This window comes from Brachyhypopomus gauderio, chromosome 5 (genome assembly GCF_052324685.1).
Source record: "Brachyhypopomus gauderio isolate BG-103 chromosome 5, BGAUD_0.2, whole genome shotgun sequence".
NCBI classification, from domain to species: domain Eukaryota; kingdom Metazoa; phylum Chordata; class Actinopteri; order Gymnotiformes; family Hypopomidae; genus Brachyhypopomus; species Brachyhypopomus gauderio.
The window spans coordinates 10,623,522-10,636,401 of NC_135215.1; the positions used below are offsets into that span (position 1 = coordinate 10,623,522).

At 42.0% G+C, this 12,880-nt stretch overlaps 1 protein-coding gene across 1 annotated transcript in view; it reads left to right on the forward strand.

Moving 5' to 3' along the window:
• pde3a (phosphodiesterase 3A, cGMP-inhibited) overlaps positions 1 to 12,880 on the forward strand; it is a 143,201-nt gene that overhangs the window by 20,635 nt on the left and 109,686 nt on the right. Inside the window, exon 2 of the mRNA XM_077005582.1 lies at positions 10,538 to 10,616. Within this exon, the coding sequence (XP_076861697.1) occupies positions 10,585 to 10,616 (32 nt within the window). The 5' untranslated portion in view covers positions 10,538 to 10,584. The remainder of the gene's footprint in view (positions 1 to 10,537; positions 10,617 to 12,880) is intronic.

Genomic DNA, 12,880 nt, shown 5'->3' on the forward strand with positions numbered 1-12,880 from the left:
ATGTATTACTCCGCCACATACAGGTAACCTAGCAACGCAGCAGCGTTTAAAGGCCAAACAGCGCAACTATAAACAAGCAGCAACATTATCAAAATGAATTACAGGGAGTTCGTTAAATCTATTGGCTTCGAAAGCATTTGTTTCGATCTGAAACTGAAGGCTGAAGCTATAAATGACCAGCCTGATTCTTCCAATGAGCCAAGGTTTGTCACGCTTACAAACAATGATTTGGATGAGCTGGAAATGCAGAGAAACGAAGTTAATACCGTAAAACAAACGTCCTTAATGTATTTACATCCTGGTTGAAGAGCAACGACATTGCAGTCGATTTTAGTATTAACCAAAATGAAATGAATCAGCTTTTACGACGTTTTATGGATCCGTCAGAAACGTGAAGGGAGAGTTATATAGCATCAGCAGCGTCGTTGGTTTAAGAGCTGGACTGAACAGATACCTGAACGAACCTCCAATCAGCCGTGGATGGTCAATAATTGTTGTACTTTATTTTTAATAAATACAATTTCATCAACAGTTGTTTTTGTGTATATTTACCTCTATAATATTTATTGGGTAAGACTGTTCCAGTGTTGTGTAAGTTTAGCAGCGAGCCATTGAATGGAACTATTTTAACTGGCGGAGTGTTTTTAACCAAACAGGTCGTATTTTCTCGTCCTCTTTAACTCAAAATCTTTCAATAAACAGCGATAATTGAACTGTGGTATAATCGCAATAATACACTCGAGGTTCGTGCTATAACGTGTAATATTGGCACTGCTGTGCTGATCTACGACCGCAGCACAGCAGTGCCAATATTACCCGTTATAGCACGAACCTCGAGTGTATTATTGCGTAAATAATTAATATAATAATAATAATTTTTATAATTTTGCTTCGCTTCGCTCATATTTGCTTGCCTTTGCCTCCCTCATAGGAATGAATTGCGAAGTTCGCTTCGCTTGGCCAAATTCGCGTGTATGTGTCTCCGGCTTTAACGTTTGATGTGGGAGTCTCCTGTGTTAAACTGGCGCTTAGCATCTCCACAGATTGCAATTTGGGTACTAGCACATTGCTTTGGATAAAAGCATCTGTTAAAAGTTGTGTATTTCAATGTGATTAACCAGGGTATATAAACCACCCTGTTGGTAGTACTCATCTAATGGCGAACTTACCTCGATGTGTTTTTTCAAGTTTGACGGCGAGTTCATAAATGATGACAGCGATGTGTTCTTCGGAATGCAGAGGAGACACTTGAAGGAATACGAATCATTTTTCTTTTCGAGGAATTTAAACTATTGGGCTAAATAAAAAGCCAGGGGTGTTGGGGAAAGCCATCTGTTGCAGCCACGGACGTAATTTGGGGGGGGGGGCGGGGGGGGGGACATGTCCCCCCCACTTTTTCAAAAGCCGGCTTTGGTCCCCCCCAGTTTTTACGGTTAAAACCAAATATTTAAATAGCGACGAATCCATGTCCCCCCCACTTTTGAAATCAAAATTACGTCCATGGTTGCAGCCATGTCAGATCCTCAGCCAATTAGCGTACAAATCTTAAACTCTTACTGAGCGCTGATGGGTTATAGTCTTTTATTAAGCGTTGATTTAAAAATAGAAAAGGAACGAGATGTTTCTGTAAATGTAACGAAGTGAAAAGTAAAAAGTTTCGCTTTGAAATGTAGTGAAGTAAAAGTATAAAGTCTTACCAAATAAAAGTACTTGAGTAAAGTACAGATACATTTGTACTTGGCGAACTGTGGGATGAACTTTGCACAGAACTGGGCCAATCCAAGGAAGCTACGCATTTGTGACGCGTCTGTTGGTGGGGGAGCATGTGTGATGGCTTTGACCTTTTCATCTGACACTTTAAGACCTTCTTGTGATAAGACATGACCCATGTACAAAACCCAAAACCAGAAAAGTTGGCACGTTGTGTAAATCGTAAATAAAAACAGAATACAATGACTTGCAAATCATTTTCAACCTATATGCAATTGAACACACTGCAAAGACCACATACTTAACGTTCGAACTGGTAAACTTTGTTATTTTTTGCAATTATTAGCTCATTTGGAATTTGATGCCTGCAACAGGTTTCAAAAAAGCTGGCACAAGTGACAAAGAAGACAGAGAAATTTGAGGAATGCTCATCAAACACTTATTTGGAATATCCTACAGGTGAACATGCTAATTGGGAACAGGTGGGTGCCATGATTGGGTATAAAAGCAGCTTCCTTGACATGCTCAGTCATTCACATAGAAGGATGGGGCGAGGGTCACCACTTTGTGAACAAATGCGTGGGCAAATTGTCGAACAGTTCAAGAACAACTTTTCTCAACGAGCTATTGCAAGGAATTTAGGAATTTCACCATCTACGGTCCTTAATATCATCAAAAGGTTCCGAGGATCTGGAGAAATCACTACACGTAAGGGGCAAGGCCGAAAACCAACATTGAATGCCCGTGACCTTCGATCCCTCAGGCGGTACTGCATCAAAAACCGACATCAGTGTGTAAAGGATATCACCACATGGGCTCAGGAATACTTCAGAAAACCACTGTCAGTAACTACAGTTCGTCGCTACATCTGTAAGTGCAAGTTAAAGCTCTACTATGCAAAGCAAAAGCCATTTATCAACAAGATCCAGAAACGCCGCCAGCTTTGCTGGGCCTGAGCTCATCTGAGATGGACTGATGCAAAGTGGAAAAGTGTTCTGTGGTCTGATGAGTCCACATTTCAAATTGTCTTTGGAAACTGTGGACGTCGTGTCTTACGGACCAAAGAGGAAAAGAACCATCCGGACTGTTATAGGCGCAAAGTTCAAAAGCCAGCATCTGTGATGGTATGGGGGTGCATTAGTGCCCAAGGCATGGGTAACTTACACATCTGTGAAGGCACCATTTAATGCTGAAAGGTACATATAGGTTTTGGAGCAACATATGCTGCCATCCAAGCGACGTCTTTTTCATGGACGCCCCTGCTTATTTCAGCAAGACAATGCCAAGCCACATTCTGCACGTGTTACAACAGCGTGGCTTCGTAGCAAAAGAGTGCGGGTCCTCCCCTGGCCTGCCTGCAGTCCAGACCTGTCCCCCATTGAAAATGTGTGGCGCATTATGAAGCGTAAAATACGACAACGGAGACCCCGGACTGTTGAACAACTTAAGCTGTACATCAAGCAAGAATGGGGAAGAATTCCACCTGAAAAGCTTCAAAAATTGGTCTCCTCAGTTTCCAAACGTTTACTGAGTGTTGTTAAAAGGAAAGGCGATGTAACAGTGATAAAAATGTCCCTGTGCCAACTTTTTTGCAATGTGTTGCTGCCATTGAATTCTAAGTTAATGGTTATTTGCAAAACAAAATAAAGTTTCTCCGTTCGAACATTAAATATATTGTCTTTGCATTCTATTCAGCTGAATATGGGTTGAAAAAGATTTGCAAGTCATTGTATTCTGTTTTTATTTACGATTTACACAACGTGCCAACTTCTGGTTTTGGGGTTGTACTTGATGGATGTCAGTTTGATCTGACATTTCTTTTCATTGACTGTCAGTCCTCTTTCAGCTAGCCGTTGCACCACGGTGGCCAGCCTTGCGTCATGTTCAGCTTCTGTGCTGCCAACTAGGACTATGTCATCGGACATGTTGTATGCACCTGGGCAGTCCTTGATAACTTGGCTGATTATCTGTTGGAATTTTTCTGAGGCCATGTTCACTCCGAATAAGAGCCTTTTATACCTGTAGAGTCCTCCTGGTGCAGCGAATGTTGTGATTTCTCTGGAGTCAGGGTGGAGCTCTACTTGGTGATATGCCATGTTGAGATCAATTTTGGAAAAGTATTTCCCTCCAGCCATTTCCTGGATTGTCTCGTCGATAGTAGGCACAGGATGATGCTCACGGATGATGGCCACATTGGCTCTTCGCATGTCAATGCAGATTCTCACATCTCCGTGTCTGTGGTCATTTTCTGGCTTTTTTTCGACAGTGACAAGCGGATTCACCCAATGTGCTGGTTCTGACACTCGCTCAATGACGTCTAGGTCAACTAGCTTTTGTAACTTTTCGATGACACGCTGCCTCCGGTTAAAGGGAATCCTCCGCACGGGCTGAATGACTGGAGTGACATCTGGATCAATTTTTAGTCTGAGCTGGTAGTTCTTGAGTTTCCCCAGCCCAGTGAAGACTTGTGGGTACTTATTGCGTAGACTTGACCATACATCGGCTCCAGAGCAGCTCAGGATGTTCGCATTGATGCCAACTTTCAACAATCCTAGCTCTTTGCTGGTTCTGCTGCTCAGGAGTGACGCCTGTGGTCGTGGCACCACGAAGAATGAAGCAGTAGCACACCGTGTTGTGTTTGGGACTTCAACCTCAAGTGTGCATTTGCCTAAGAGCCTGAGGGCTTGCTTGCTGGCATAAGAATACAGTTTTGTGGAGGCAGGTTGCAGACTGACTTCAGTCCTGGCCTACTGTAATCTTTTAAAATCATGCTCAGACAGCGTGTTGTGGTGAGCACCAGAGTCTATCACCATGGGTAAGGTGAAACCGTTCAGGCGCAGATCTAGGGTGTCCTCTGCTTTAGATATTCTGAATAGGTAGAGCTCCTCGGAATCACTCTGTGAGTTGCTTTCTCCCTCTTCTACCCTATGTTGGTTTTTTTTGTTTCGACCTTTGCTTTGCATTGGATCATCCCTGCTGCGACCTGAAGCTCTGCTACGACCCTGTGGACTCTGTGTCATCTTGGTTTGACTTGTATTTATCTTTGTGAAAGCAGAGATCATCAAAGTGACCCTTTTTCCCACAGTGGCTGCACTTGTGGTTCTTGGATCGGATGCATTTGCTACCTATGTGTCCTTGTGCACCACACTTGTAACACCCTGACTGTGGTGGTGCCTTAGGCTTTGTTTTGGACCTAGCTCTAACAGAGACATGATTTGTATTTGCTGGAGACCTGAGGATTAGCGCCTCCTTATAGTGATATGAGCCAATTACTTGGATAAGGCGATCCAGTGTAAGATTATCTTCTCTGTATAATTTGCCTTTTAACTCAGAATTTTTAATGTGCAGTAGTACTTTATCTCTTACATGGTTATCAGCTTCAGCATCGAAGTTGCATGTTTTCACTAGTACTTTGAGGCAAATGATAAAATTATTTATTGTCTCACGAGCATTGGGCTCTATTTCCCAGAATTTTGTACGGGTTTTTTGGTATGTTCTCCCTTAACGCAAAGGTGTTGTCAAGGAGTCCAATGGCTACTTGATATACATCTCGTCCAGGTCGCTGATCAGTAGCGGGTTGGTGGGCTTTCTGCTCGTCAGTGAAATTTTTCCATATTTCACGCAGTCCCTCTCCCATCAATCAATCAATCAATCAATCAACAATGCTACAATGTATACTTCAAGTTCACTTTTCCACATTTCCCATCATTGATGTAAAGTTTCAGGCTCGCCAACAGTGTCCAATGGTTTCGGTGGCGCAGCCCACCGAGCGGGACAGCATTAGCCATTTTCTTTTTTAACTTTCGATTTCAAACGAGGCTTCTAACCAGTTACGTGATCAGTAATTCTGGCATATGCACGCTCAATTCCTATCATTAAACATTTTGGCATTACACAGAAAACTTATTTCACTTCCCCGAAAGAATGTTGTCGAATTCTCAGTGAAAATCCGGAATCGTAGCGCCGACGTTTGTAGACTTTTTTTTCCGCTCCCGGGTCCATCAACAGCTGCGAGGGCAATTGTTTCCGTCCTCCTATGCTGTCGGGATCATCCTCGTCGCCAGTTGTGGTGTTTTAGGGATCACACGCACGAGAGCAGTGTCCGTTTTATCGTGGTTTTTAATCAACACATTCAACACGGTGCACATACATATTCATCACGGCTACTTCTCAATCCTTCTAGTCTCGTTAGTGATCTTGCGTTCGTCACTACTCTAATCTCGCGATATGTTACTTTATTATAAGAACACTACACCTAGCAGCTGTCCCTGGTTGGTGAGTGCAGCCCTCAGCTCTGCTGCTTTGCGATTTACGGCTGGGTCCATGTTTGGCTAAATCGTTCTGTAACGTGGTGAATACAGACGTATACACACCGCATGTAAAAACAAAGACAGAGGTGGACCCAAGTGCCGGCTTACACAGACAGTGAGATTGGTCGAGCCAATAATCAGTGAGAGAGTGGAATGCGCACATACAGCACCACAAATAGAGACGTGGAATACTCAACGCGTGTAGAAATAATCAATCAAAAGAATTCGGGAAATAAACAAACACAAAATAACTAAGGATGCCAGGGGAAGTAACTGGCAGCAGGCAAACGCCACGACAAACAAAAGTACCTTCCCAAAGTAAAAGTACAACTGATAGGAAAGATTACAGTTGGGTGAAAACTTGAGATGGGCCAGAGAGCGGTGCAGGAAATAGAGACTTGAATAAGTAAAAGAGAAATAAGAGAAAGGGTAAGAGAGAGGAAGGTGGCAAGACATCTTGTAACTTGGCAAATAGTCAGAGAGAGTAGTGAAGGGCAGAAATCGCAACAGCATAACCACAAGGATTCAGCAGTGATCCGTCACAACAAACCTCCAAGGATAACAGGTGTGACGGATCACTGTTGATTTCACCTATTCCATCTGGAACTGACTTGGGAGCCACCTCCTGTGGTAGCCGAAGGAGTGGCACCCGTGTCAGCCCTGACAGTAACACATTCAACTTCAATTTTTAAATTTTAACTTACTATTTAATGTTAATAAGAAACTGTTAATTAACAAAATTATTAATCAATATTTACAAATAATATTCAATAATAATGGTCAAAATCTGACAAATTAAAACCACACTGTGGGGAAGACTGGTCTAGTGTACAGGGTTGAGGTTTGTTAACACCAGTGATGTCAGTAACGCGTTACTTAGTAACGCGTTACTCTAATCTTACCACTTTTTTCGGTAACGAGTAATATAACGTGCTACTATTTCCAGTCCAGTAATCAGATTAAAGTTACTTATCCAAGTAACTGTGCGTTACTATTTTTTTTTTCTCTAGTAAAATATATATTTTTGCTTTCTTCTTGGCTGTTCTACTTTTGCGTCTGACCGTAGCGCTCGACTCCGCACGCTGCACGCGACCCTGTGAGAGCGCGAGCACATTTTACAAGTCATTTTTTGCAGTGTCCTCCCGTAACGATATGTGGTAGTATAAAGAAACACCCCTCAAAAACAGGGGAAGGAACATTTACCTGAAGAATTTTAATGTTGCATTGTGTTCCACGTTTGAAATGTGCTGGAATTTTGACTAACGTAGCCCACTTGAAAATGCTTTAAATTGTAATGGTATTTCGTTTCTCAAGAAATAGCTGTCCGACTGAACAGTTCGCTTGTATTACGTTACCAAATAAATGTACAAATAACATCGCGCAGCTACACAAACGTAATGTCAGGAGATAGTGTAGCGACTAATTCCCTAACGGACGGACACTTGGCCACTCAAGGAGTCTTAGCCCTTTAAGTGACACGGGGGGAGCCTGCTCGCGCCATGGTTGCGTTATCAATAAAGTCTCCCTCCTCGGGATTTTTGGATTAAGCAGTTTCTGCCTCGGTTACCGAACCTGCTTCAATACATTGTTACTGTTAAAAATGAACTTCCAATAAAGTGAGTATTGGAAAAAATTATTTTGCTGCTGAATGTAACTACTAAAGTAACTTGTAATCTAACGTAGTTACTTTTAAAATCAAGTAATCAGTAACGTAACTAAGTTACTTTTGAAAAGGAGTAATCAGTAATCAGATTACTTTTTCAAGGTAACTAAGCCATCACTGGTTAACACCAGATGTGTTTACGGGTCTAGTTTACAGGGCTGAGGTTTGTTAACATCAGATGTGTTGACGGGTCTAGTTTACAAGGTTGAGGTTTGTTAACACCAGATTTGTTGATGGGTCTAGTTTACAGGGCTGAGGTTTGTTAACACCAGATGTGTTGATGGGTCTAGTTTACAGGGCTGAGGTTTGTTCACACCAGATGTGTTGATGGGTCTAGTTTACAGGGCTGAGGTTTGTTCACACCAGATGTGATGACGGGTCTAGTTTACAGGGCTGAGGTTTGGTAACACCAGATGTGTTGTCGGGTCTAGTTTACAGGGCTGAGGTTTGGTAACACCAGATGTGTTGTCGGGTCTAGTTTACAGGGCTGAGGTTTGGTAACACCAGATGTGTTGTCGGGTCTAGTTTACAGGGCTGAGGTTTGGTAACACCAGATGTGTTGTCGGGTCTAGTTTACAGGGCTGAGGTTTGGTAACACCAGATGTGTTGTCGGGTCTAGTTTACAGGGCTGAGGTTTGGTAATATCAGATGAGTTGACGGTGCCAACCCCTTTTTGCAGCTTTACCAAGGCACACAACAAACGTACGTATTTTTGCTAAATCATGCAATCAATCCAATTACACATTCAAAACAGAATATATATAGCATGTGCTATGTTTTTCTCTGCATCATTAATAAAATCCTCAACAGAGGTCTAGAATTTTCTTCTTTTTTAATTCATCAGTATTTGGATTATAACCAAACTAATGAGAACAGAAGCTGAATTAGATTAAACCACATGGCAAAACCACAATCACTGTTCAGAGTTGTTAACAGATATTTTAGAATCACTCCCATGTGTGTCAGCACAATACAGTGTATCAGTACTTCTGGCGTCACTACAGGAATAGTTTGTACTGACTACAGTGAGTCACGTCTGCTGTGAAAGGTAATGTGTCATGGAATAGCAGTCTACACGGCTTCAGATGGTCTTAAAAATTCTCATACTCATTCTCATCCTGTTGAACGAATCACCTTGACATAAAGCTCAAAGTTTATAAGCACTTCAAAGGGCTCAACAGAGTGCAGCATGTTTGAGCCTCTACTGCAGCTGTTGGTGAGTTTCCCATAACACTTGATTGTGGCGAATCTTTGGACAATCTAACAGTGACCTGTGTCTGATGTCAGAACCACAGACTGCGTAATGTTTTCTCTCTCTCTCTGTGTGTGTGTGTGTGTGTGTGTGTGTGTGTGTGTGTTCTCAGTGCCGGCATGAAACAGTTTGGATATATATATATATATATATATATATATATATATATATATATATATATATATATATATATAGCAGAAGAAGCCTTTTGATAATGAGTTGATGTACGTGAGTGTTTTAGTCCTCTGAGAGAAGGTCCTTCCCAGGAGACTCCACTGTTGCATTACAAAACACATCAAGCACTCACTGCCTGGGAGTTAGGGTCAGGGTTAGGGTTAGGGTTTCCTGCATTCACACTAAAATCCACTGTCTTGAGATAATCACCACAAGTCTTGTCTGGATACACTGTAGGCAGAGTTGTGTGTTTCAGAGTGGAAGAAATGTGTTTTATATTTTATCCTAATCCTAGAATCTTATAACTCTAACTGTAACTTTAGAAATGTGACCTTATAGCTCTAATTCTAACTTTAGAATTGTGATTGTATAACTCTAACTTTAACCCTACCCCTACCCCTACCTCTAACCCTAACGCTAATTCCTCAAGATGAGCAGGAGCAGCAGGTTCGATGAGCATGTTGAAGACTGGAATCTGTGCTGGTGTCTGTGCTGCCAAACTGGTGGCACGGTGCCAGGCAGGTAACGAGACTGGTACTGAAGTATTAGACTCATTCTCATCTGGAATGTTGGTGTCAGCACAGTAATCTCTGTGATCGGAGAGACCACACAGTCTCCAGTCCACTCATACCACACAGGAAACACATCCTGTTTCCAATTAGATGCTTAAACCATGTGATCTAAACCATGTGATCATGCACCCATCTGTGACACAGTGCTCTCTTCGCATCAAGCAGCAAATTTTCTAAATTATTAATGAGCAAGGGAATGACAGTGGTGCGGATGAATGTTTAATTTGCATAAACTCATTTATGCCCTGCATGCATTCAAACGATTATTTACTCCTGGAATTAAAAATTGTTCTCAAGGAATTGCAGCTGGATAAATTTGTCAAAACAGCTTCCAATATCTGTTTTCTAGGATTTATTAGGGTCTAAACCTAACCCTACTCTAACACTAACCCTACTCTAAACCTAACCATACTCTAACACTAATACAATACAATGTCCTTGGTTTTGAAGACTGGTAAGCTAAGACTTACCTATCCTCCAGTATGTCAGTCCCACACTTTTTTATTATTAAATTGGAAAAACTCTGCTATATCTTGTTCATAACAACCTTGAGTAAACACTTTCCTGCTGCGTTTCCAAAGGTTGTATAGGAACTATTTTGACAAAGGTATGTTCACTAAAAAGGAAGTTTGTGCTGTATTTGTTTTAATTTTCATGAATAAAGCTGCGTTTTCCATGTCTTCCGATAGTAACAGTCTCTACTCTCTGTAGTATGGCTGTAGATCTTGAACTCTGCTGTGTTCACACATTTTGACAGTATGTTTCATTTGTGGTAAACATATTGCCAAATCAAACAAGAGAGTATATTTCTGAGACACTAAGTATATCTCTCTCTCTCTCTCTCTCTCTCTCTCAGGGCTGTTTGCTGAGCCTAATAAATTGGTTGGAATCCAGAACTGGGTCATGTTTGAGGAAATGCTGTGTTCATTTCTCAGGTCTGCTTGCCCTGCTATAATGCTGTGTGTGTGTGTGTGTGTGTGTGTGAGAACAGATGTGTGAAGGTGTTGATGCACTGTTATCCTGTTTATCTGCCCTGCAGTTGGCACAGTCTCTCCCCAATATGCTTCACTCTCATTCTTCCTTGCTTACAGATTTCTCACTCCAAATGTTTGATTTTATTTGATGTAGGCGTGTGTTTTACCATTGTGAATTTGGAAGATGTTTTGGAATTGTTATACAGAGCTAAATGACCCAAACCACACACAGACAGATGGGCACACACACAGCACACACAGCACACACTCATGATGAACCCTTTCCATTAATACAAAAAGAAACCAAAGGCTTTCTCCACAAAGGCACTTTTGTGCTGGCAAGCTGCTGAGAATCTAGTTACCAAGCAGAAAATGGAACACCTACTGGTTTAAAATGGCCATGTTGGCTGAGTTCAGCATAGGCTGCTTGGGCAGCTAAATGCCTTTAGCCTGCTGGTTGTTCCCACTTATGTGCACAATAAATTCTTGCAATGTGGTCCTGATCTAAAACAAACAGCTTGTAATTTTCAGTAACAGTCAGGTTTGGTTTATAGATCTGGGTTTGGTTTCCCAAAAGCATCATAACACAAAGATCATCTTAAAGTGAGTATTACAGCAAACACTCTCTCTCATTTAATATAATTTTAACACTATGATACGTTTGGCAATCTGGCCCTGATCAGATTTTGATCATGTGTATAAGACATTATCTTTTATCTTAGTCTGACTTTGCTCAGTTTTGGCTTCTGTTCCTCCCCCTGATTTTAGACTTGGGGTTAGCTAAGTACCATAAGGTTAAGTATCATGTCTGTGTGTACACAGTCCTCCGGAGTTATTTGATCAATTAATTGAAGTAATTTTTTAAACAGGCAAACAGATATATATATGGACATATATATGGAGTATGGACAATGTCGATAGTGTTGCGTGGATAGTTTGTTGGTCGCTGTTTGTAGCCCGCCCTAAGTATCCTGTTACTCTCCTTGTGTAACGTCGGGGGGGTTACGTGATCATGGGGCGGACGCACTGGCGCTGGAGAGCGGGACTCTAGACTACTGGCAGTAGCCATACTGGCTAACTGCCTAGTGTTTGTTCGTAGCACTCTACTCTTGCGTGGCATTCTACACACTACTAAATACTCAGAAGAACACAACACAGAACCATATGGAATCAAAAACAACTATATTTACAAGGTGTAGATAACGACGAACATATCAAAACATAACAAGAGGCAATACAGAGATACTGAAGCTAAAACACGAAACATAAACAGAACAGACAAAAACGAAGACCATAAGAACACGTAGGCTACGATACTAAACACAAACTCTCAGGACCACGCACAGCTAGAACATAACATAAGGACAATGTGACCGACACTAACCACAACACCAGGCAAACTATAACACAACGACTGGAAACTCAACGAAACTAAAACACGCCTTACACACGTAACTTGAACGACGTACACACAACAAACTTTAACAAGGAGAACGACACCAAAAGCAAAGCACGAGAGACCTAGAATCATAAACTCAAAAACTGAAGGTAAGCAAGACTAGAGGGATACATACAAACAGAAGTACAGGCAAGACTTATCCATAAGCATACGAACATAAGCAAAACATACCACTTCGACACGGAAGCACACGCAAAACCTAAACTACCCATAAACATACAAACAGAAGTACTCGCAAGAGTCAGAATGAAACATAAACCACGGCAATACAAACTCAGACTTAAACATAACATTGACCCACAAAGAAAACCCAAAACACAAGGACTTTATACAAACCTAAACGAACACTCAAACAAGCAACAGCTGAAACCAATGAAACAAAAACAGGCAGAACTAAACAGAGAAGACCAGAGGAGGAGGAGCCAGGCCAGACAGACAGGAAGGGGGCGGAGCTAGGTGTGACAGAACCCCCCCTCTAAAGCGCCACTCCGGGGCGCTTAAAAACCATACAAGAAAACAAAACAAGTCACGTAGAAACAGGGGCAAAACCAGGACGGACAACACGGAAACCAGGACACCAGCTAGAAAACATGGAGGCAGGCCCAGATGCAGAAGTTGGCGAACACCTAAGACCAGAACAAAACGTAGAAGACACGGAAGAGGCAGGGGACACAGGGGCAGTGAAAGGAAGCGAGACACTGGACACTGTCGGCACATCGCCGAAGAATGAACCAGATCCTGCTGGATGCATGTCGGGAGGCGAGGC